The sequence below is a fragment of the Coregonus clupeaformis genome, chromosome 15 (assembly GCF_020615455.1).
Source record: "Coregonus clupeaformis isolate EN_2021a chromosome 15, ASM2061545v1, whole genome shotgun sequence".
NCBI lineage: Eukaryota > Metazoa > Chordata > Actinopteri > Salmoniformes > Salmonidae > Coregonus > Coregonus clupeaformis.
The window spans coordinates 39,567,923-39,594,109 of record NC_059206.1 but is presented as its reverse complement, the minus strand read 5'-3'; the positions used below and the strand labels follow the sequence as shown (position 1 = coordinate 39,594,109).

The window sequence follows — 26,187 nt, the reverse complement described above, 5'->3', positions numbered from 1 at the left end:
AGAGAGAGAAAGAGGTGGAAAGAGAGAGGGTGAAATCTGGGGCCATGCAGCAGGCATTGCGGGGCAAGCTGGGCGTGGTGGGTGTGTGATAGTCTTATCATGGCTGCCCCACACTGTAACAGTCGGAACACGGCAGAGGCACGACAGGGAGGAGTGAACAGTCCCTCGACAGAGATAGCACCAAACACAGGCGTAATCTGGGAGACACAGGGCTCGGCAGCACGCACCCAGAGACAGAGAGGTGCTAGATCCCACTGTGTGTGACACCCCGGCTCCACCACACCACACGACAGATTGTCACTCCCAGCATGGGGTCTTCCGCTTCCTCATCATCTCCCACAAAGCACAGAACTTCATAATACGTCCCAACGCAGGAAGCACAAACGCCTTATCTGACTCTCCTCTAGAAAAGCATGGCACAATGATTCTTATTCAAACAGCTGTCACACACCAATATCCTCTCCATTTCAGGGGATGGTGGGAAATGTAGTTATTTGTAACATATACTGTGACTGTGTTAGAATGAATATAAAGTGGTTCAACTGAAACAGGAGGTCAAATCAAAAGACTGCCTATCAGAGGGACACCAGCCATCATCAAGGCTACAAAAAAACAAGAAGCTGATGGAAAACATATACTGTTTATCTTGAGTCACACCATATTAGCTTATATATTGCCCTAAAAGCATAGAAGTGGGAATTAAAAAAAGTAAACAGAAATGTCTATCACTAAATTCTTCTTCTTCATTGCCTAAGCACGTCCTGTCTGACTCTGGCATCATAACTGAGAAGAATGGGATAAGTGACGCTTTTAATAATAATTTTATCTCTGCAGGCTTTTTATTTGAGAGAAACGGTGGTGTAGTTGACCCTGGCCAGTCAATCGACTGCTCTTCCCTCTGCCAGCCTCTAGCTGACTCAACGGTTAACCCGTCAACTTCTAGTGAAACCTTATTTTAATTTCTCTCAATTTACTATATGTGATGTGCTAGATGCCTTGCTTAAGATTGATGTAAAAAAAAAAAAAATCCACTGGAGATGACATGGTTGATACATTTTTGCTGCAGCTCTCTGCCCCCGTGACTGCTGAATCATTAACCCATATTTTAACCTGACGATTATATCTGGTACTATCCTCAAGGTTTGGAAGGCGGCCCATGTACTCCCCCTTCACAAAGTGGTGACCCTTGTGACCTAAATAATTATCGGCCTATTTCTAAACTTTTTGGCCTAGCTACAATATTAGAATCCTTGATTAATTCTCAGCTAAAATCTTTCTTATCTTTGAAATGTACACTATATAGAGCATTCGGAAATTATTCAGACACCTTGACTTTTTCCACATTTTGTTACGTTAAAGCTTTATTCTAAAATTGATAAAATAGTTTTTTCCCCTCATCAACATACACACAACACCCCATAATGACAAAGCAAAAACAGATTTTTATAAATTTTTGCAGATTTATTACAAATAAAAAACTGAAAAATTAAATGTACATAAGTATTCAGACCATTTACTCAGTACTTTGTTGAAGCACCTTTGGTTGCGATTACAGCCTTGAGTCTTCTTGGGTATGATGCTACAAGCTTGGCACACCTCTATTTAGGGAGTTTCTCCCATTCTTCTCTGCAGATCGTCTCAAGCTCTGTCAGGTTGGATGGGGAGAGTCGCTGCACAGCTATTTTCAGGTCTCTCCAGAGATGTTCAAGTCCGGGCACAGGCTGGGCCACTCAAGGACATTCAGAGACTTGTCCCGAAGCTACTCCTGCGTTGTCTTGGCTGTGTGCTTAGGGTCGTTGTCCTGTTGGAAGGTGAACCTTCGCCCCAGTCTGAGGTCCTGAGCGCTCTGGAGCAGGTTTTCATCAAGGATCTCTCTGTACTTTGCTCTGTTCATCTTTCCCTTGATCCTGACTAGTCTCCCAGTCCCTGCCACTGAAAAACATCCCCACAGCATGATGTTGCCACCACCATGCTTCACCGTAGGGATGGTGCCAGGTTTCCTCCAGACGTGTCGCTTGGCATTCAGGCCAAAGAGTTCAATCTTGGTTTCATCAGACCAGATAATCTTGTTTCTTATGGCCTGAGAGTCTTTAGGTGCCTTTTGGCAAACTCCAAGCAGGCTGTCATGTGCCTTTTACTGAGGAGTGGCTTCCATCTGGCCACTCTACCATAAAGGCCTGATTGGTGGAGTGCTGCAGAGATAGTTGTCCTTCTGGAAGGTTCTCCCATCTCCACAGAGGAACTCTGGAGCTCAGTCAGAGTGACCATCGGGTTCTTGGTCACCTCCCTGACCAAGGCCCTTCTCCCCCGTTTGCTCAGTTTGGTTGGGCGGCCAGCTCTAGGAAGTGTCTTGGTGGTTCCAAACTTCTTCCATTTAAGAATGATGGAGGCCAGTGTGTTCTTGGGGATCTTCAGTGCTGCAGACATTTTTTTGCTGCAGACATTTTTTGGTACCCTTCCCCAGATCTGTGCCTCGACACAATCCTGTCTCGGAGCTCTACGGACAATTCCTTTGACCTCATGGCATGGTTTTTGCTCTGACATGCACTGTCAACTGTGGGACCTTATATAGACAGGTGTGTGCCTTTCCAAATCATGTCCAATCAATTGAATTTACGACAGGTGTACTCCAATCAAGTTGTAGAAACATCTCAAGGATGATCAATGGAAACAGGATGCACCTGATCTCAATTTCGAGTCTCATAGCAAAGGGTCTGAATACTTATGTAAAAAAAAATTTTATAATGTTTTTGCTTTTGTCATTATGGGGTATTGTATTGATGAGGAAAATTGTTTATTTAATCCATTTTAGAATAAGGCTGTAACGTAACAAAGTGTAGAAAAAGTAAAGGGGTCTGAATACTTTCCGAATGCACTGAATGCTGCTGTTACTGTTTATTATCTATCCTGTTGCCTAGTCACTTTATCCCTACCTATATGTACATATCTACCTCAATTACCTCGTACCAATGCACATCGACTCGGTACTTGTACCCTGTGTATATAGCCAAGTTATCGTTACTCATTGTGAATTTATTCCTTGTGTTATTATTTTTCTATTTTTGTACTATTTCTATTTTTTTCTCTCAGCATTATTGGGAAGGGCCCGTAAGTAAGCATTTGACAAATACATTTTGATTTGAACTACACTTAAAAATCTAAATTTCTTAGATTTTTCTCAGAGCTCAAAAGTGGTCTCGTGATGTGGTTTAATCATTGTTATGGACTTATAACATCCAATTTTGTTGTTTTCTATTTTAAAAAGTGTGTCTTTGAGAGCAACTCAGTTGACAGCCTCATTCATCTGTTTCAATAGTAGGCCTACTGTTAGCCTACTGCACAGTACAGCTTGGGTTGGCCTGACTGCTAAAGACCACTATTGGATTAATAATTTTAGGTAATTCAGAGTGTATGTCACTGTCTCTCATATAATCTTTCAAACAGGGCACCTTTCCTTCACCGGGCGGGCTGTTTGGGAAATGTTGGATAACATTTGAGTATACCCACTTCTCCAGTCTCCACTACACCAATGTTCCCCTAGTCTTTTTTTATTAAAACTAATAAATCAAAGGGAAATCTGAGGACTATAACATTTTAGAACCTTGGAGATCCCAGACAATGTGGTCTCAGAGCATTTCGTATTATTCTGTACGTAAATTCGAGACACCACATTTCGTATGGTATGTATTAATCCAGCTTCCATTTTGTATGATATGTTACGAATTGTAATACGTATGATATGTTACGTATTGTAATTCATACACTATGTGCAATAATTCAATTTACTCTTGCACTCCTTCTAAACAACGCCATTTTTTAAAACTTTGTCAAAGGGTGAAGTCTACAAAACGCAGTCCACTCTATTTTTTCACAGATTCTAGTTTTGGAAAGAAAAAACTGTGGAGATAAAATGTTTCATAGAATAGAGAATTAGTAGAATGTTGGCCAAAATCCATCTGGTCCATCTTCTCCCACTGCCGGCAACTGGACTGCCGGCAACTGGACTCATCACCATATTTGGTAGTGAGTGGAAACGCCAACCGGATGCATAACATCCGTCCATCTTCTCCTACTGCCGGCAACTGGACTGCCGGCAACTGGACTCATCACCATATTTGGTAGTGAGTGGAAATGCCAACCGGATGCATAACATCCGTACTACACCAGCTCTGACTCTCGTCAGATGTGGCATGGCTTGAAAACTATTACAGACTACAAAGGGAAGCACAGCCGCGAGCTGCCCAGTGACACAAGCCTACCAGACGAGCTAAACCACTTTTATGCTCGCTTCGAGGCAAGCAACACTGAAGCATGCATGAGAGCACCAGCTGTTCCAGATGACTATGTGATCACGCTCTCCATAGCCGAAGTGAGTAAGACTTTTAAGCAGGTCAACATTCACAAGGCCGCAGGGCCAGACGGATTACCAGGACGTGTACTCCGAGCATGTGCTGACCAACTGGCAAGTGTCTTCACTGACATTTTCAACATGTCCCTGACTGAGTCTGTAATACCAACAAGTTTCAAGCAGACCACCATAGCCCCCGTGCCCAAGGACACTAAGTTAACCTGCCTAAATGACTACCAACCTGTAGCACTGACGTCTGTACCCATGAAGTGCTTTGAAAGGCTGGTCATGGCACACATCAACACCATTATCCCAGAAACCCTAGACCCACTCCAATTTGCATACCGCCCCAACAGATCCACAGATGATGCAATCTCTATTGCACTCCACTCTGCCCTTTCCCACCTGGACAAGAGGAACACCTACGTGAGAATGCTATTCATTGACTACAGCTCAGCGTTCAACACCATAGTGCCCTCGAAGCTCATCACTAAGCTAAGGACCCTGGGACTAAACACCTCCCTCTGCAACTGGATCCTGGACTTCCTGACAGACCGCCCCCAGGTGGTAAGGATAGGTAACAACACATCTGCCACACTGATCCTCAACACGGGGGCCCCTCAGGAGTGCGTGCTCAGTCCCCTCCTGTACTCCCTGTTCACCCATGACTGCATGGCCAGACACGACTCCAACACCATCATTAAGTTTGCCGACGACACAACAGTGGTAGGCCTGATCACCGACAACGATGAGACAGCCTATAGGGAGGAGGTCAGAGACCTGGCCGTGTGTTGCCAGGATAACAACCTCTCCCGCAACGTGACCAAGACAAAGGAGATGATTGTGGACTACAGGAAAAAAAATAGGACTGAGCACACCCCCATTCTCATCGACAGGGCTGTAGTAGAACAGGTTGAGAGCTTCAAGTTCCTTGGTGTCCACATCACCAACAAACTATCATGGTCCAAACACACCAAGACAGTCATGAAGAGGGCACGACAAAACCTATTCCCCCTCAGGAGACTGAAAAAATTTGGCATGGGTCCTCAGATCCTCAAAAAGTTATACAGCTGCACCATCGAGAGCATCCTGACTGGTTGCATCACCGCCTGGTATGGCAACTGCTCGGCCTCCGACCGCAAGGCACTACAGATGGTAGTGCGTATGGCCCAGTACATCACTGGGGCCAAGCTTCCTGCCATCCAGGACCTCTATACCAGGCGGTGTCAGAGGAAGGCCATCAAAATTGTCAAAGACTCCAGCCACCCTAGTCATAGACTGTTCTCTCTGCTACCGCACAACAAGCAGTACCGGAGCGCCAAGTCTAGGTTCAAAAGGCTTCTCAACAGCTTCTACCCCCAAGCCATAAGACTCCTGAACAGCTAATCATGGCTACCCAGACTATTTGCACTGACCCCCCACCCCCACCCCATATTTTTATGCTGCTGCTACTCTGTTAATTATTTATGCATAGTCACATTAACTCTACCCACATGTACATATTTCCTCAACTACCTCAACTAGCCGATGCCCCCGCACATTGAGTCTGCACCGGTACCCCCCTGTATATAGCCTCCCTACTGTTATTTTATTTTACTTCTGCTCTTTTTTTCTCAACACTTCTTTGTTATTTTTGTTTTATTTTACTTTTTTATTAAAAAATAAATGCATTGTTGGTTAAGGGCTGTAAGTAAGCATTTCATGGTAATATCTACACTTGTTGTATTCGGCACATTTGGCAAATAAAATTTGGTTTGATTTGATTTGATTAACATTTATACATCCGGTTAAATATCTGGCTCATTGTTCTATGTGGCTTAGCCTTGTAGCTAGTCTGGCTCTCTACTGTCCCCTTTTGGCTTAAAATTGTTTTACAGACTTCAGATCTAGTTGAGGAAAAGGTTGAGTTGAGTCCAAGCACAAAATATAACCTCTTTAAGACACTTTTTCGATTACACCTGGGGTTTTATATGAACAAAATAAACTATGGGCTGACATCAAACATGCTAATAGTCCTACAGCTACAGCTCCAATTGCACAATTATATAAACATGTCCAATTGTTTCCACCCGGAGGAGGGGAGATGGGACTGTATGGAAGGGAGTTTAGTCCAACGGTAGCTATTCCTGTAAATCCACCATGGCTACTCCTGTCTCAAGTAGTTGATCTAGAAGTGTTGGAGAGACTACAGAAAGATAGGGAGAGTGTTGATCCATCTGATTTGTTTAAGAGACGTCTGGATACTGTGTATTAGGATTTTGTGGCCATTTACACAGATGGTTCAAAAGATCCAAGGACAGGACCTACTGGGTCAGCATTTGTAGTGCAAGAATGTGGGGTGGCAGTCAGGAAACGTATTACAGATCATCTGGCTGTATATACGGCGGAGCTGATGGCCATACTGTTGGCCTTGCAGTGGGTGGAGGAAGTTAAGCCAGGCAGAGTAGTTATTTGCTCTGATTCGTGTGCAGTGTTAATGAGTATCCAGTCCTTTAGCTCACATAGCAGACAAGACCTGCTTTATGAGGTGCTACAAACCCATGGCAGGATTAGACAGATGGGTATACAGATAATATTTACTTGGGTCCCAGCCCATGTGGGGGTGGAGGGGAACGAGGCAGTTGATGTACTGGCTAAACAAGCACTTAGCAGTGGGGATGTTGTAGTTTCAATGAGCAAGGCAGAGGGAAAAAGCCCGATATGGACAGTGATGGCAGGAGCAGTGGAATAGAGATACTAAGGGCCTCCTGTAGCTCAGTTGGTAGAGCATGGTGCTTGCAATGCCAGGGTTGTGGGTTTGATTCCCACGGGGGGCCAGTATGAAAAATGTATGCGCTCACTAACTGTAAGTCGCTCTGGAGAAGAGCGTCTGCTAAATGACTAAAATATATAACAAATGTAAAATGTAAGGGCAGGCATTTATTTCAAGTACAGAGGAAAGTTGGGGAAGGGACAGAAGAGAGGAGGCTATTTTTACAAGATTAAGGGTGGAACACAGCCAGTTGAATAAGACTTTAAAAGTGATAGGAAAGCATCCAACAGGAAAGTGTGATTATTGCCAGGAACAGAGACCATGGAGCATGTATTGCTACAGTGTGGGCAGTATCAGAGGGAAAGAGAGAGGGTGATATCTAGTATGAGGGAGAAGCGGATACAGGAAATTAGTTTATTGAGTAGAAAGTCATTAGATATAGTCTCAAATATTTTGTTATCTTTTTTAAGAGCAACGGGGCTGGCAGAATTTAGTTTCTCCCCGTCTCTTGCAGTACAGTAGGTGGCGACAATGCACCATAACGTTGGATGCCAACCGCCGATAAACCCCACTGAAGAACAAGAAAAACACCCGGAGGATGGCTCTGGGGCAGGAGACAACGCTGTAGGGTGGATGGTGGTTGGAAGAGCGCGAAAAACTGCGCAGAACTCGGACAAGTCAGGAGGGAGATTGGGGGGAAGATGGCGGAAGCGGATGATGAAGTGGAATCTGAAAACAATGGCGGTAGAATCAAGGAGAATTTGAGTATTGTTCAAAATAATGGAAAACGGAGCAAAGTAGGGTACAGTGATGATAATGACCCTTCGTATCTAGTAGGAGTACGGTTTGTTAATAAGGAGCAGCTGAGCAGAGTACCAATCTTGAAGAAACCATTTGAGTTATCTAAACTGGTGGAGATAGTGCTGGGTAAAGTGAAGGATGTGAGGATCACGAGAGGCGGGCTTGTTTTGATTTTTTGTGATTCAGCGGATCAGAAGGAACGTGCGTTGTCTTAATCGATTTGATACGTTTGAAGTGTTGTGTGTGTCGCTTCGGAACAGGTCACCCCTTAAGGGGGTTATATCTGGCATTTCGTGGGAAATTGATTTGGAAGAGATTAAAAATATTCCTGGAGTGATTGAAGCACGTCGGATGAATCGAGTGGTGAATGGGGAAAAAGTATCTCCCTAATGAAGTGCTTTTAGGGTATATTAACTACAGAGTTAGTGCATTTATCCCAAGAACAATGCAGTGTGAACATTGTAAAACTTTTGGTCATGTAGAAAGTGTTTGCAGAAGGGAGAAGCCAAGATGTACAAGATGTGGAAAATATCATATTAAGTGTTATAAAAGTGAAGAAAATGTGACATGTTGTAATTGCGGTGGGAATCATGAAGCCACGTCTTCTGAATGCCCCACAGGGGTAAAGGAAAATGAGGTGGCCAAAGTCAGGGTTGTACAGAGCATTTCATATGCAGAAGCTGTGAAAAGGGTTGAGGGTGTGAATGTTGCGCCTGAAGACTCCATGGTAATGGATAGGCCTTCACTGGAGGCTGCAGGTGTTGTCTTACACCAAGAGGATCCTGACATTTTAAAGGTTAAAAAGGTGGACTTTGTGGCCTTTATCGCAATGGAGATAAATGGCACTGCCAAGGTGGAGAAATGATCTAGGAAGATTGAAGTCATTGTGATTGCAGCAGAGCGGTTCCTGGGGCTGAAAGATTTCACAGCAAAGGAGTTACATGGAATATTAGCAAAAGTCGTACTACCTTCTCAGGTCGTAGAGCCTGAGAAGCGAGATATGGAGAACTAAAAGAAGGAAGAAGTGGGAGTTTTGTTTGTTTTGGTAATGTAGTATTTTTATTAGGGTGGATTGTTAGAATCACTAAGTATGGATGTATTTATTTTTTAATTTTATTTTTGGTTTCAAAACGTCCAGTTGGTGGCGGCAATACAACTTTTGGATGTAGATGAAGAAGAAGAAATGGAAAAGCGTTGTGGTAGCTTTTGATAAAGAAGAACAGCAAGACGAAGCAGCTGCTTTATAAGTGGGATGCACTGTTGAGCGCTACATTACATCCCGAGGGGTTCGTGCTGATTGTACGGAGATTGTGACAGCCGGTTAAATGGTGTCCCTTGAGAAGGCAAGAACAATATGTATGTCAGGAGAATTGCAGTACTATCATAAGGAGACGTATACTTTGAATACAGAGGAGGAATGGAGGGAAAAGGAGGCAGAGGAGGTCTAAGAGAGAGCGGGAGGAAGAGGGTGAGCTTGAGTCGGTTAAAAATGGCGGGAAAAAAGGGAGATGGCTTGTTAAAGAAGAATGGTAGAAAGTGTAAGCAGAGTGAGCTGAAGACAGGAGGAGAAATGGAAGTGAATGAGGGCAAAGTATTGGAGGTGGTAGGTGTGGCGAGGTTATCGGAGCCCGAGGCTTGCACCAAGGGTCAGAATAAAGATGAGTCTGTGACAGTAGGAGTTACGTTTTTGGAAAAAGTGGACACTTTTCCTTTTGGCTGATCCATTTGTGGTTTCAGGGTGGGTGAAAACAGAGTTGGGTGCTGTGGAATCGGTGAGGGTAACCAGAAGGGATAATTGTTTGTGTTTCTGCTGGTCAGAGGGAGAAGGCGTTCCGCGTTAAACGAAATGGGGCAAGAAATGTGAATTGTTTTGCTCTCAAGAACAGGGCTCCATTGAAAGTGATTACTGGGGTAGCGGTAAATGTGAAAGTTGACCAACTGAAGGGGAAGATTCCCCGTGTTTGTGATGCTCGTTGTTTGGTGCGACGCGAGTGGTGAAACAAGTCATTGTCTGTTCTTTTGAGTTTTGACGTTGAGTCTTTGCCCGACAAAGTGATGTTAAGATATATAAGTTATCCTGTACGAGTTTTTGTGCTGAATGCATTACGTTGTTATAGGGGTCAAGCTTATGGCCAAGCTTATGGCCATGTGGCAGCAGTGTGTAGGAGGGAGGCCTCCCGAGTGGCGCAGTGGTCTAAGGTGAGGGTAGAGATCCTGGTTCGAATCCAGGCTCTGTCGTAGCCGGCCGCGACCGGGAGACCCATGGGGCGGCGCACAATTGGCCCAGCGTCGTCCAGGGTAGGGGAGGGAATGTCCGGCAGGGATGTAGCTCAGTTGGTAGAGCATGGCGTTTGCAACGCCAGGGTTGTGGGTTCGATTCCCACGGGGGGTATGAAAAATAAAATAAAATGTATGCACTCACTAACTGTAAGTCGCTCTGGATAAGAGCGTCTGCTAAATGACAAAAATGTGTGAGAAGTGTGCATAAGGGGAAAGTAGCATTGGGGAAAAAATAGTGGTATGTGTTAATTGTAGGAATCAGAAATGTCCTGTGCGAGAGAGGCAGGTTGAGGTTTCCAGGGTTAGAGTAGTGCAGAAGTTGTCATATGCTGAGGCAGTGAAGAAAGTAGAGGAAGGGATCAAGAGCGACGGATCCTGAGAGGAGTGGTGTGAGTAGTAGATCTGTACCAGTACAGAGGGATAGACCAACAAGTGATATATGTTTCAGTAAGATTAGTTTTTTAGCATTCATAGCAATGGTTATCAACTACTGCAGGGATGGAACGTAAGTCGCAGAAAATTGAGGTTGTGTTGGCAGCTGCAGAGAGGTATTTGGGTGTGTGAGACTTGACATCAGAAGAGTTACAGGGTGTGTTAAGTGGTGGTGTCCCATCCTTTCAGGTTGTTGGCCTGAGGTAGGACTAAATATAATTAAATAGTGGAGTAGGGTGGTGTTATTTTTGTGTGTGTATATATATATATATATATATAACTCAGCAAAAAAAGAAACGTCCTCTCACTGTCAACTGCGTTTATTTTCAGCAAACTTAACATGTGTAAATATTTGTATGAACATAACAGGATTCAACAACTGAGACATAAACTGAACAAGTTCCACAGACATGTGACTAACAGAAATGTAATAATGTGTCCCTGAACAAAGGGGGGGTCAAAATCAAAAGTAAGTCAGTATCTGGTGTGGCCACCAGCTGCATTAAGTACTGCAGGGTGTCACCTCCTCATGGACTGCACCAGATTTGCCAGTTCTTGCTGTGAGATGTTACCCCACTCTTCTACCAAGGCACCTGCAAGTTCCCGGACATTTCTGGGGGGAATGGCCCTAGCTCTCACCCTCCGATCCAACAGGTCCCAGACGTGCTCATTGGGTTTGAGATCCGGGCTCTTCACTGGCCATGGCAGAACACTGACATTCCTGTCTTGCAGGAAATCACACACAGAACGAGCAGTATGGCTGGTGGCATTGTAATGCTGGAGGGTCATGTCAGGATGAGCCTGCAGGAAGGGTATCACATAAGGGAGGAGGATGTCTTCCCTGTAACGCACAGCATTGAGATTGCCTGCAATGACAACAAGCTCAGTCCGATGATGCTGTGACACACCGCCCCAGACCATGACGGACCCTCCACCTCCAAATCGATCCCGCTCCAGAGTACAGGCCTCGGTGTAACGCTCATTCCTTCGACGATAAACGCAAATCCGACCATCACCCCTGGTGAGAGAAAACCGCGACTCGTCAGTGAAGAGCACTTTTTGCCAGTCGGTGGCTGGACGATTAGAATTTGACAATGAAAGAGAGAACCGGCTCGGGCAGCGCAGGCGATGAAGCTACCACTGTCGGTGGTGTGCCTGGGAGCTCGGCGACTCTTTCCCTATCAGAGGACAATAAACTCGTCTGTGTGAAATATCCAGGGATTATCTCCAATGTGGACAAGATGCTGGAAACTATTGGGGGTGTTCAAGGGGTGTCCAAGGTGAGCAACCTACACACGTCAATCAATGCATGCGCGACTAGTCAGCTTGCTATGTTTATGCATGTAACGTTATAGCTAGCTAGTCTTGATGAGCTATGTTATAATTCACACCGTATTTGTTTACTGTACTGAGGCGCTAGCTAGCTAGTGCAGCTATGCCTACCTGCTCACATGATATGTTGTTCCCATACTCACCACCACCATTTGTATTGTTCTGTTGACTATGATAAACTAAACAGGAAGTGTTTCTCCACAGACCTATGCTGACCCCAGCAGGCGGTTGGAGCTGCGCTTTCGTCCCCAGGACCCGTTCTGCCACCCTGTCTGTGGAAACTGTTTCCCATCCACCAACCTGCTGCTGCGCGTGAAAAGGAGGGTGCGCAAAGGCAACTCCAAGGAAGCCCAAATCAACATGGACGTCCTGGGTGTCATTGGGACAACATACTCTTAAACTCCAAACACTTGACCCCATTATATCACTGTGTGATTCCTTCCCATTGCCTCCCTACTTTGATCTGTGCTGTTATTACTCTTCATTGTCTATTTGTTGATGTATGTTGTACATTTGTTTATTGTTGCAGGGATGGCTGACTTCCAGTATCTTGCGGTGCATTCAGCAAAGGTCGGCTCACATACATCCCACTACAATAAGATAATCTTGCATAAACCAGAGAATAATGAGTTCTTTGAGCAGCCGGTGCCCCTCTTCCTTCCTCCACCCATCTTCTCTCGCCTGGACAGTGCTGTGGACTACAACTACCGACCTGAAATCCAACACAAGTAAGCAGGTGCACTGGGGCAGGCGTGGGAGCAACACTACACACAGTTTCACCCTCATCAGAGGTCGTGTGTTCAGCTCAGGAACAATTATGCCAGTGGACATCAACATGTTATGTAGTGTGTCAGTAGTAATGCATTAGGATCCCCCACCCCCAATAACGTTACACAACGGCGTGTTCAACAACAGGAGGAAGACAGGAATCCCCTTATTTAGTTATAAAGATGCAGGTGCTAATAGATGTGGCCATTGGACAACCCATAGGGGTGCCATGCCAATATATTTCTGTATTGATTAAGTTTAGCTAAACCATTGTGGACTTGTCTTCTGTGCAAAGAAGGCTATTGTCCCCCGACAGTATCCAGGGATAATGTGATTGGTTTGAGTCGAGCACGTCGGCCTCACAACGCCATTTTCCTCAACTTTGACGGCCAGAACGTCCCCATGGCCCCCCTGGAGGCTGCCAAGGTCAACTGGAAGAGGGTGTGTGTTCACCCCAGTGACAGAGGGAACAAATGAAAAAAAGTCAGTACACTTTGCATTGGGCTTCTGAGGTTGTTTCTCTGTTACTTGTTTTACAAGCCATTGTGAAGTCTGCATGAACCGGTCACACACAAGGGATGCTGTTTTCACGTTTAAAACGTTTTAGTATTATTGTTTAACACAGATGCATAGGAACATAACTTTTTTGTCAGTTTGATCCTTTCTTTTTTCTCCTATTGCACTCAAGTGTTTACTTATGCTAGTTTGTATTTTCTCTATGATTTAGCCTCTTTACATCACCATATACAGATGATGTTCCTACAGTATTTGCCCATGGAAAATGTACACATAGAAAGTGTTACTTAATGTTGCGTACATAGCTTTGATGTCCCCTCTGTGTTATCTTTTCCCAAACCACACTGTGTGTAGATGTTTGAGAGCCGGCCCATCTGGTCCCGGAACGCGGTCAAGGCCAACCTGGACATCCACCCTGATAAACTCAAGCTGCTGCTCCCTATCGTGGCCTACTATATGGAAAGGAGATCTAGACCGCCAGTGGTATTCAAAGTCGGGGTAGGGGGAATTGCAATGGTGTTATTGTATGGGACAATATACAAACTTTTTGGAGATAATTTGAAAAAGACAATTTGAGTAAATGTATTTATTGCTTCTCTCACTTTTGATTAAAGATATGAAAATGTAATGAATTAAAGGTTAGTTGTTGTTAAAATCGAAAACTTACTGATTTTGACTTAAGGTAGTGTCATACGATTCGGGTTGGGGTGGGCCGGCAAAAATTCTGGCAAAAAAATGAAATCTCTGAATTTACATGCCATGTCGTGTATAATTCCAGAATTCACTTAAATTGAAAATCTTGTGAAGTGGTTAATAGAGAGAAGGAGAAAGAAGAGAAACAAAAAGTGACTTATTTAATCAACTTGATATGAAATTAAAGCAAAGTCCTCATAATAAACTCAAATTCCATCCAAACCTGACATGTGTTTCCTCTAAGGTGACATGCCCCTGGAGGAGCCTCTGGGTGAGGTTTGGCAACGACCCCTGCAAAACAACAGAGACCAAGAAATACCAGGTGCTGGACTTCAGGATCCGCTGCAGTACCAAGCACGGTGAGGAGTGGGGGCAGGGTCGAGGTTTGGTTCAAACTAATCTGAAGGGACACAATACAATTGAATCCCACAGCCTTTGTTAATACAGTCCTCATGCTTTGTTTTATGAGACCCTGTCTGTTTCCCCCATGTGACTGTCTTTAGGATATACTATAAATGACATGCCAGTGAAGGCCAAGAGGAGCACGTTCAACTATACCCTGCCAATCACACTCAACAAAGCAGGTGAGCAACTGGGCATGGAGTCTGTGTGTATTTGTGTGTGACTGGGTGTGTGTCTTAGTGATGATTGTCTCGCTAATGTCCCTCTTCGTTGTTCAGTTCAACAGGCTGCTAATGTTACAGATTTAGCCCCTGAGGGCCCTGCCGGTGGACGTAATGCTAATATAACCAGGTACCAGCTCAAGGTATTGGACTAAAGACTTTCCCACAACTTATTCACACGCTCTACATGTTAACACTGTACATATAAGAATAATGATACAGTAATAAGACCTCACATGCTAACTCCCCTGTCTCCTGTTTGTCCAGGAGTCGTCGTACATATTTCGAGAGATGGAACCCTGCCCCCCCACAGGCAAATGTTCTACCAGCTCTGTGATCTGGACGTGCAGAGGTAGAATCCAACATGGAATATGGGCGATACCATTGGCCCAAATATATTTATTTACATTTAAGTAATTTAGCAGACGCTCTTATCCAGAGCGACTTACAGTTAGTGCATTCATCTTAAGATACCTAAACATTTGTGATGTTAATAATGGCTGAAGAAAAATATAAACGCAACATGCAACAATTTCAATGGTTTTACTGAGTTACAGTTCATATACGGATATCAGTCAATTGAAATAAATAAATTAGGCCATCATTTATGGATTTCACATGACTGGGCAGGGGCGCAGCCATGGGTGGGCCTGGCTCCTCAGTGGGTGGGCCTATGCCCTCCCAGGCCCACCCATGGCTGCGCCCCTGCCCAGTCATGTGAAATCCATAAATGAATCAGAATGAGTTTTTCCCCACAAAAGGGCTTTATTACAGACATAAATACTACTCAGTTTCATCAGCTGTCCGGGTGGCTGGTCTCAGACGATCCCGCAGCTGAAGAAGCCGGATGTGGAGGTCCTGGGCTGGTGTGGTTACACGTGTTCTGCAGTTGTGAGGTCGGTTGGAGGTACTGCCAAATTCTCTAAAACAACATTGGAGGCAGCTTATGGTAGAGAAATGAACATTCATTATCTGGCAACTGCTCCAGTGGAGATTCCTGTAGTCAGGATGCCAATTGCATTCTCCTTCAAAACTTGAGATATCTATGGCATTGTGCTGTGTGACAAAACTGCACATTTTAGAGTGGCCTTTTATTGTCCCCAGCACAAGGTGCACCTGTGTAATGATCACTCTGTTTAATCAGCTTCTTGATATGCCACACCTGTCAGGTGGATGGATTATCTTGGCAAAGGAGAAATGCTCACTAAGAGGGATCTAAACACATTAGTGCCCAAAACTTGAGAGAAATTATCTTTTTGTGCTTATGGAACATTTCTGGGATCTTTTATTCCAGCTCATGAACATGGGACCAAGACTTTACATGTTGCGTTTATATTTTTGTTCTGTTTAGCCTCTACAGACTCATCGTTATAGTGTCTAAAAGGTGGTGTGGGTAAGGCCAAAATGTCACATTTCCCAATTTTGGTCAATTACTTCTCAATAATCATTGTGGATACAGACTTCAAAGATATGCCTAACATCCTTCCCCCAAATTACCTTTCAATGGAAAGATCCAAAACATCAGAAATATCTTTGGGCCAATCTCATTTGGAATTGCCCATAGAGTAGAAGTGGCAAAGATCTCTGCATTTTGTTGTCTGTTTGTGTCTAATGTTATGACTCTGCTCCTGGCTCAGCATAAGAAACGTGATTCATCGGAACGATGGCCAGGAGGAGGGGTGTGACGAGAGGGACGGCTGGTGTCTGTCCCACACCGCTGATGACCTCCGAGATATCATGTCCTCCATGATCAAGCAGGTCATCCGCGCCAAGAGGCCAGGTAAGACCTCTCTCTGTAACACTGACGCGGCACTCGCCTATGGCCAACCTGGCCTGGAGTCAAACCACGGAGTGGGTCAGATACCAGTCCATGGGGAGTAGTTATTTAAAAACAGATGGTTTTGAGTGTGGGTTGAAGTGCAGGAGAATTTCAAACACTAGGATTAAACTGTTACAATACACAAGGGATGACTACAGTCCTTCCCACAAGGCAAGCTGCTCTTTATTAATGTTCAGATGTGAAGCAGAGATGCCATAATTATTTTTTGACAGGTGGTGCGGCAAAAAGCCTAATTTTGATATTTAGGGGTTTTAAGCCTAATTTATATATTGTTCTTATTTCCGACATTTGGTAGGATATTTTGTTAGTCAACTTGCTATAATTAGATACATGCAGCTTCTCTACTGTCATTTCTTGTTGCCCTAGACATGTACAGTGAGGGGAAAAAAGTATTTGATCCCCTGCTGATTTTGTACGTTTGCCCACTGACAAAGAAATTATCAGTCTATAATTTTAATGGTAGGTTTATTTGAACAGTGAGAGACAGAATAACAACAAAAAAATCCAGAAAAACACATGTCAAAAATGTTATAAATTGATTTGCATTTTAATGAGGGAAATAAGTATTTGACCCCCCTGCAAAACATGACTTAGTACTTGGTGGCAAAACCTTTGTTGGCAATCACAGAGGTCAGATGTTTCTTGTAGTTGGCCACCAGGTTTGCACACATCTCAGGAGGGATTTTGTCCCACTCCTCTTTGCAGATCTTCTCCGAGTCATTAAGATTTTGAGGCTGACGTTTGGCAACTCAAACCTTCAGCTCCCTCCACAGATTTTCTATGGGATTAATGTCCGGAGATTGGCTAGGCCACTCCAGGACCTTAATGTGCTTCTTCTTGAGCCACTCCTTTGTTGCCTTGGCCGTGTGTTTTGGGTCATTGTCATGCTGGAATACCCATCCACGACCCATTTTCAATGCCATGGCTGAGGGAAGGAGGTTCTCACCCAAGATTTGACGGTACATGGCCCCGTCCATCGTTCCGTTGATGCGGTGAAGTTGTCCTGTTCCCTTAGCAGAAAAACACCCCCAAAGCATAATGTTTCCACCTCCATGTTTGACGGTGGGGATGGTGTTCTTGGGGTCAATAGCAGCATTATTCCTCCTCCAAACACGGCGAGTTGAGTTGATGCCAAAGAGCTCGATTTGGTCTCATCTGACCACAACGCTTTCATCCAGTTCTCCTCTGAATCATTCAGATGTTCATTGGCAAACTTCAGACGGGCCTGTATATGTGCTTGCTGGCGCTGCAGGATTTCAGTCCTTCACGGCGTTGTGTGTTACCAATTGTTTTCTTGGTGACTATGGTCCAAGCTGCCTTGAGATCATTGACAAGATCCTCCCGTGTAATTCTGGGCTGATTCCTCACCGTTCTCATGATCATTGCAACTCCACGAGGTGAGATCTTGCACGGAGCCCCAGGCAGAGGGACATTGACAGTGCTTTTGTGTTTCTTCCATTTGCGAATAATCGCACCAACTGTTGTCACCTTCTCACCAAGCTGCTTGGCGATGGTCTTGTAGCCCATTCCAGCCTTGTGTAGGTCTACAATCTTGTCCCTGACATCCTTGGAGAGCTCTTTGGTCTTGGCCATGGTGGAGAGTTTGGAATCTGATTGATTGATTGCTTCTGTGGACAGGTGTCTTTTATACAGGTAACAAGATGAGATTATGAGCACTCCCTTTAAGAGTGTGCTCCTAATCTCAGTTCGTTACCTGTATAAAAGACAACTGGGAGCCAGAAATCTTTCTGATTAAGAGGGCGTCAAATACTTATTTCCCTCATTAAAATGCAAATCAATTTATAACATTTTTGACATGCGTTCTTCTGGATTTTTTTGTTGTTATTCTGTCTCACTGTTCAAATAAACCTACCATTTAAAATTATAGACTGATCATGTCTTTGTCAGTGGGCAAACATACAAAATCAGCAGGGGATCAAATACTTTTTTCCCTCACTGTATCTACATAAATCACTTGCTTTATCTATATCAATCCCTCTTGATATCAAACAATGATTTGATATATACAGTGCCTTGCAAAATTATTCATCCCCCTTGGCGTTTTTCCTCCTTTGTTGCATTACAACCTGTAATTTAAATGGATTTTTATTTGGACTTCATGTAATGAACATACACAAAATAGTTCAAATTGGTGAAGTGAAATGAAAACAATTCTAAAAAAATAAATAACGGAAAAGTGGTGCGTGCATACAGTATCTCACAAAAGTGAGTACACCCCTCACATTTTTGTAAATATTTGAGTATATCTTTTCATGTGACAACACTGAAGAAATGACACTTTGCTACAATGTAAAGTAGTGAGTGTACAGCTTGTATAACAGTGTACATTTGCTGTCCCCTCAAAATAACACGACACACAGCCATTAATGTCTAAACCGCTGGCAACAAAATTGGGCCCAAAGTGTCAATATTTTGTGTGGCCACCATCATTTTCCAGCACTGCCTTAACCCTCTTGGGCATGGAGTTCACCAGAGCTTCACAGGTTGCCACTGGAGTCCTCTTCCACTCCTCCATGACGACATCACGGAGCTGGTGGATGTTAGAGACCTTGCACTCATCCACCTTCCATTTGAGGATGCCCCACAGATGCTCAATAGGGTTTAGGTCTGGAGACATGCTTGGCCAGTCCATCACCTTTACCCTCCGCTTCTTTAGCAAGGCAGTGGTCATCTTGGAGGTGTGTTTGGGGTCGTTATCATGTTGGAATACTGCCCTGCGGCCCAGTCTCTGAAGGGAGGGGATCATGCACTGCTTCAGTATGTCACCGTACATGTTGGCATTCATGGTTCCCTCAATGAACTGTAGCTCCCCAGTGCCGGCAGCACTCATGCAGCCCCAGACCATGACACTCCCACCACCATGCTTGACTGTAGGCAAGACACACTTGTCTTTGTACTCCTCACCTGGTTGCCGCCACACACGCTTGACACCATTTGAATCAAATAAGTATCTTGGTCTCCTCAGACCACAGGACATGGTTCCAGTAATCCATGTCCTTAGTCTGCTTGTCTTCAGCAAACTGTTTGCGGGCTTTCTTGTGCATCATCTTTAGAAGAGGTTTCCTTCTGGGACGACAGCCATGCAGACCAATTTGATGCAGTGTGCGGCGTATGGTCTGAGCACTAACAGGCTGACCCCCCACCCCTTCAACCTCTGCAGCAATGCTGGCAGCACTCATACGTCTTTTTCCCAAAGACAACCTCTGGATATGACGCTGAGCACGTGCACTCAACTTCTTTGGTCGACCATGGCGAGGCCTGTTCTGAGTGGAACCTGTCCTGTTAAACCGCTGTATGGTCTTGGCCACTGTGCTGCAGCTCAGTTTCAGGGTCTTGGCAATCTTCTTATAGCCCAGGCCATCTTTATGTAGAGCAACAATTCTTTTTTTCAGATCCTCAGAGAGTTCTTTGCCATGAGGTGCATGTTGAACTTCCAGTGACCAGTATGAGGGAGCATGAGAGCGATGACACCAAATTTAACACACCTGCTCCCCATTCACACCTGAGACCTTGTAACACTAACAAGTCACATGACACCGGGGAGGGAAAATGGCTAATTGGGCACAATTTGGACATTTTCACTTTGGGGTGTACTCACTTTTGTTGCCAGCGGTTTAGACATTAATGGCTGTGTGTTGAGTTATTTTGAAGGGACAGCAAATTTACACTGTTATACAAGCTGTACACTCACTACTTTACATTGTAGCAAAGTGTCATTTCTTCAGTGTTGTCACATGAAAAGATATACACAAATATTTACAAAAACGTGAGGGGTGTACTCACTTTTGTGAGATACTGTATGTATTCACCCCCTTTGCTATGAAGCCCCTAAATAAGATCTGGTGCAACCAATTCTCCCCAAACATGGAAGAAGGTACTCTGGTCAGATGAGACTAAAATTGAGCTTTTTAGCCATCAAGGAAAACGCTATGTCTGGTGCAAACCCAACACCTCTCATCACCCCGAGAACACCATTCCCACAGTGAAGCATGGTGGTGGCAGCATTATGCTGTGGGGATGTTTTTCATCGGCAGGGACTGGGAAACTGGTCAGAATTTTAAGGAATGATGGATGGCGCTAAATACAGGGAAATTGTTGAGGGAAACCTGTTTCAGTCTTCCAGAGATTTGGGATGGAGGTTCACCTTCCAGCAGGACAATGACCCTAAGCATTCTGCTAAAGCAACACTTGAGTGGTTTAAGGGGAAACATTTAAATGTCTTGGAATGGCCTAGTCAAAGCCCAGACCTCAATCCAATTGAGAATCTGTGGTATGACTTAAAGATTGCTGTACACCAGTGGAACCCATCCAACTTGAAGGAGCTGGAGCAGTTTTGCCTTGAAGAATGGGCAAAAATCCCAGTGACTAGATGAGCCAAGCTTATAGAGACATACCCCAAGAGACTTGCAGCTGTAATTGCTGCAAAAGGTGGCTCTTCAAAGTATTGACTTTGGGGGGTTGAATAGTTATGCACGCTCAAGTTTTCCGTTTTTTGTCTTATTTCTTGTTTGTTTCACCACAAAAAATATTTTGCATCTTCAAAGTGGTAGGCATGTTGTGTAAATCAAATGAGACAAACCCCCCAAAAATCAATTTTAATGCAGGTTGTAAGGCAACAAAATAGGAAAAATGCCAAGGGGGGTGAATACTTTCGCAAGCCACTGTATGCCTAATTTAGAGCTAAAGACTCAACTATATAATATTCACTCTGAAATTGCAGTATACACATTAGTGATATAGTAAATCAATAGAAGAAATGCATAAATAATCTAGTTGACAGCATAAATAATCTAGTTGACAGTTTAGCTAGCGCTGGTTGGCTGTACCAGTGCTAAAACTCCAGATGGTTCCCCATCTTAATTTTTTTTTGTAAGCCAACATGTTTTCAGCAATTTTATTTCCATGACTGATCAAAATTAATTTCCTCATGTTTTCTCTTGTCTGTCTGCAGCAAACATGCACTGTGGCCAGTTTATTAGGTACACCACCCCATTCACAAAAATGGTTTGCTCATATAGACAGTGAGTCATGTGGCCTGGCTTGCTATATAAAGCAGGCAGACAGACATCGAGGCAGTCATTTACTGTTCGAATGAACGTTAGAATGGGCAAAACGAGTGACCTAAGCGACTTTGAGCATGGTATGATCGTCGGTGCTAGGCATGCCGGTTCCAGTATCTCAGAAATGGTCGGCCTCTTGAGCTTTTCACTTACGACAGTGTCTAAGGTTTACAGAGAATGGTGCGACAAATATAAAATATCCAACCAGCAGCAGTCCTGTGGGCAAAAACAGTTAGTTGATGAGAGAGGTTGAAGGAGGATGGCAAGAATCAGGCAGGCCACAAACAGGCAAATAACGGCGCATTACAACAGTGGTGGGCAGAACGGCATCTTGGAACGCACAACTCGTCGGTCCCTGTCACGGATGGGCTATTGCAACAGACAACCACATCGGGTTCCACTCCTATCGGCTAAACACAAGAACAAGCGGCTCCAGTGGTCAAGCGGTCACCAACACTGGACAATTTGAGGAGTGGAAAAACATTGCCTGGTCCGACAAATCCCGGTTCCTGTTGCATCATGCTGATGGCAGAGTCAGGATTTGGTGTAAGCAGCATGAGTCCATGGCCCCATCCTACCTGATGTCAACGGTACAGGCTGGTGGCGGTGGCGTAATGGTGTGGGGAACGTTTGCCTGGCACACGTTAGGTCCCTTGATAGCAATTAAGCAACGTTTGAACACCACAGAATATCTGAACACTGTTGCTGACCAGGTTCCTCCCTTCATGGCTACAGGGGTGTCCGACCTGGTACTAGATGTGTGTACCTAACAAACTGTCCATTGAGCAATATGTTTGGAACATCAAATTGCAATAAAATCGCAATACCATATAGAATTGTGAGAATAGCATTATATATTGTTTCGGCAGCTAGTTATCGTGATAATATCGTATCGTGAAGTCCCTGGCAATTCCCAGCCCTAGATTACATGGAAACTAATTATCCATGAAATAAGGTTCGCTGGCTGTCTGTAGTGTATGTGCCGTTGACTTGTTGACTTCTGTTAAATTCACCTTTTTTCAGCTGAAAGACGATGCCCATAGCTTACTCATGATGTTGCACAACGATTTAAGTCAAGAAGTCATCGTTTTTAGTAAAAGTATGATATATCTGGTGTTGAATTGGGAAATCCAAAGTGTTAACTTCGGATATTTTCTGTGCCAATGCCGTGCATTTCCCCTATGATATGAGGTGCTAATAGTTTTCAGTCTATTTGAATGTTACCACCCACCAGCATGGCATTGTTTATTAATCAGAAACACCAGCAAAGTTCTTCCTCTTCGCAAGCAATATAAATAGGGTGTGCAAACTTATCTTTTTGCACATCCACTTTTTTACCAGCAAATTATGATAATCCATTAGAAAATGTGTCAAGTTTCACTTATATTTGCGCTAATCTGTATTAAAAATATACAGTGCCTTCAGAAAGTATTCATACCCCTTGACTTTTTCCACATTTTGTTGTGTTACAGCCTGAATTTAAAATTGATTAAATGTAGATTGTTTGTCACTGGCCTACACACAAAACCCCATAATGTAAAAGTGGAATTGTGTTTTAATTTTTTTTTTAAACACATTAATTTAAAATGAAAAGCTAAAATGTCCTGAGTCAATAAGTATTCCACCCCTTTATGGCAAGCCTAAATATGTTCAGGAGTAAAAATATGCTTAACAAGTCACATAATAAGTTACATGGTGCAATAATAGTGTTTAACATGATTTTTGAATGACTACCTCATCTCTGTACCCCACACATACAATCATCTGTAAGGTCCCTCAGTCGATTCAACCACAAAGACCAGGGAGGTTTTCCAATGCCTCGCAAAGGGCATCTATTGGTAGATGGGTACGGTAATTCTTTTTTTAAAAGCAGACATTGAATATCCCTTTGAGCAAGTTATTAATTACACATTAGATGGTGTATCAATACTCCCAGTCACTACAAAGATACAGGCGTCCTTCCTAACTCGGAGAGAAGGGGAACCGCTCAGGGATTTCACCATGAGGCCAGTGGTGACTTTAAAACAGTTAGAGTTTAAAGGCTGTGATAGGAGAAAACTCTAATTGACAGAGTGAGAAGAAGGACGCCTGTACAGAATTTAAAAAATATTCTAAAACATGTATCCTGTTTTCAATAAGGCAGTAAAGTAAAACTGCAAAAAATGTGGCAAAGAGGTGAACTTCATGTCCTCAATACAAAGCGACAAATTCACCTTTTCAGCAGGACAATAACCTAAAACATTTTACATTTTAGTCATTTAGCAGACGCTCTTATCCAGAGCGACTTACAGTTAGTGAGTGCATACATTATTTTTTTATTTTTTTATTAATTTTTCATACCCCCGTGGGAATCGAACCCACAACCCTGGCGTTGCAAACGCCATGCTCTACCAACTGAGCTACATCCCTGCCGGTCATTCCCTCCCCTACCCTGGACAACGCTGGGCCAATTGTGCGCCGCCCCATGGGTCTCCCGGTCACGGCCGGCTACGACAGAGGGACAGATATACACTGGAGTTGCTTACCAAGACGACGTTGAATGTTCCTGATTGGCCTAGTTACAGTTTTGACATAAATCGGCTTGAAAATCTATGGCAAGACTTGAAAATGGCTGTCTCGCAATGATCAGAGGAAAGGCCAAAAAATTGTCAAAGACTCCAGTCACCCAAGTCATAGACTGTTCTCTCTGCTAACGTACGGCAAGCGGTACCGGAGCGTCAAGTCTAGGACCAAAAGGCTCCTTAACAGCTTCTACCCCCAAGCCAAAGGACTGTTGAACAATTAATTAATAAATGGCCACCCGGACTATTTACAATGATTATTATTTGAACAACCAACTTGACAGAGCTTGAATAATGTGCAAATATTGTACAGTCCAGGTGGGCAAAGCTCTTACCCAGAAAGACTCACAGCTGTAATCGCTGTGAAGGTGATTCTAACATGGATTGACTCAGGGGGTTGAGTACTTATAAAGATACATTAGTGTTTTTATTTTTCATGCATTCTTTACAAATGTTATAATTTTCTTCCACCTTGACATTAGAGTATTTTGTGTAGATCGTTGACAAGAAATTACAAATCCATTTTAATCCCACTTTGTAACACAACAAAATGTGGAAAAAAATCAAGGGGTGTGAATACTTTCTGAAGGTACTGTATATTTGGTAAAATTGCGTGTGATATGATTGCATTTTGGAACCCCGTCGCCACAAGATGAATGGTTTTGACCATGCTCCACTGCTTTGATTGGTGCAACTAGAATCACAAGTGTCTATCCTATAATGAAAAGGCACCCGTGAAAAAAATTCCACAAACTTGTTTATCTATTTTGTGCTGTAATATTTGTATTGGTGTTTCGTGTCTGATGCGCTCAGTGTGTTGCTCCATATAATTTGCGGCGTGCATCATGAGCAAAGTCATTGTAGCCCATCATTTCACTTACCCTAGCTGTGAGAAACATGGGATGAGCACAGGCTGACATGGCGTTGCTGTAGCGCAGCCGAATAGCCTGTTAGCAGTCTACCAAAGGTTGCACTATGTCCATTATAATGTAGAAAAACGTATCTCTAGTCGAAATCATTAAATATTTGTCTATCCATATTACACTTATTTCTATGGCGTATTTGCGGCAGCAATTTATGGAAGATGCCAAAACTTTTGAGATAACAATAGATGGCAAAGTCAAAGATACTGGTTCCCCTTTCCATCTGTGGTGAAGTTTTCCCTAAATGCTTATGACGAATCCAGCTCCTGACCAATCCATAGTCTAGCCAGCTGGCTAATCTTTTCAATACGGTGTAGCAACAGCTGATAACATTAGCTAGCTACATAAAGTTAGTATGCTAGCTAACTACAGAAGGTTAGTATGCTAGCTAGCTACATAAGGTTAGCATGCTAGCTAACTACACTTACAGCTGTCAGTGCCCTACTTGTTGTTATTTCTCCACTCCACATGGAAATCACCACCGTTCCCACCCCCAATTCATGAATATGTATTTAGCAGCCTGCGTCATTCTTCGGAGGTGGAACCTAAACGAGAATTTCCGCTATAGGACAGGAATTACATCCTAATAAGGTTGGCATTGCCCTCTGGTGGGGTTCTTTTAACAAATTCATGTTTAAGTTTTGTCTACGACGTCCATCATTGATACCTTATATCTGTGTTTTCTGCAGCACCATACCCTTCTGGGCCTGAATGTTTTGCTACCAGGCAAAAGGCCCCAGAGAGTGGAAAAGATGGTGATGAAGGGGAAGATGAGTTTCATCCGTCAGAGGGAAGTAACAATGAGATGGAGACAGATGCTGGATTATATGTGAGAATGGACACAGTCCATCCCTACCCTGACAGAAATGGACTGTGGAATTGTACAAACTTGCTTCATTCACTGTAAAAGCATACAATTGTGTCTTTTTTTATGTTTGCAAATTGTGTCAATGAGTATGTTTAAAGGGAAACTTTTAAAAATTTCTACTTCATATTCATCTCCAGCACCACCCCAACATCAACATACAGTATGTGAAAATTGTGCGTTTCTATGTTTTGTAATGAAGAAGATAATTGTTTCCAATGACATCAGCAGTGTACATTGTCTGATTTTTGACCAATTGTGAGTAGGCATTGCCTACTAATTGGTTGATGTCATTGGAAACACTTATCTTTCTCTATATTTGTTTTACTACAAAACATAGAAATGCGCCATTTTCACATGATGTTGGGGTGG

The 26,187-nt window shown here is 43.6% G+C and overlaps 2 protein-coding genes across 2 annotated transcripts in view; both read left to right on the top strand.

Moving 5' to 3' along the window:
- The first annotated feature begins 11,612 nt into the window (after positions 1 to 11,612).
- Positions 11,613 to 16,269, top strand: LOC121582458 (general transcription factor 3C polypeptide 5-like). Its single transcript, XM_045225130.1, has 9 exons — positions 11,613 to 11,893; positions 12,150 to 12,673; positions 13,009 to 13,196; positions 13,584 to 13,727; positions 14,167 to 14,281; positions 14,426 to 14,506; positions 14,603 to 14,688; positions 14,813 to 14,897; positions 16,183 to 16,269. Exons 4-9 carry the CDS (start codon positions 13,584 to 13,586, stop codon positions 16,185 to 16,187), a joined length of 516 nt encoding a protein of 171 aa, XP_045081065.1. The 5' UTR covers positions 11,613 to 11,893; positions 12,150 to 12,673; positions 13,009 to 13,196; the 3' UTR covers positions 16,188 to 16,269.
- A 41-nt stretch (positions 16,270 to 16,310) lies between these two features.
- LOC121582457 (bile salt-activated lipase-like) overlaps positions 16,311 to 26,187 on the top strand; it is a 28,411-nt gene continuing 18,534 nt past the window's right edge. Inside the window, exon 1 of the mRNA XM_041898251.2 lies at positions 16,311 to 16,325. The gene's annotated coding sequence lies outside the window, so the exon portion shown is untranslated. The remainder of the gene's footprint in view (positions 16,326 to 26,187) is intronic.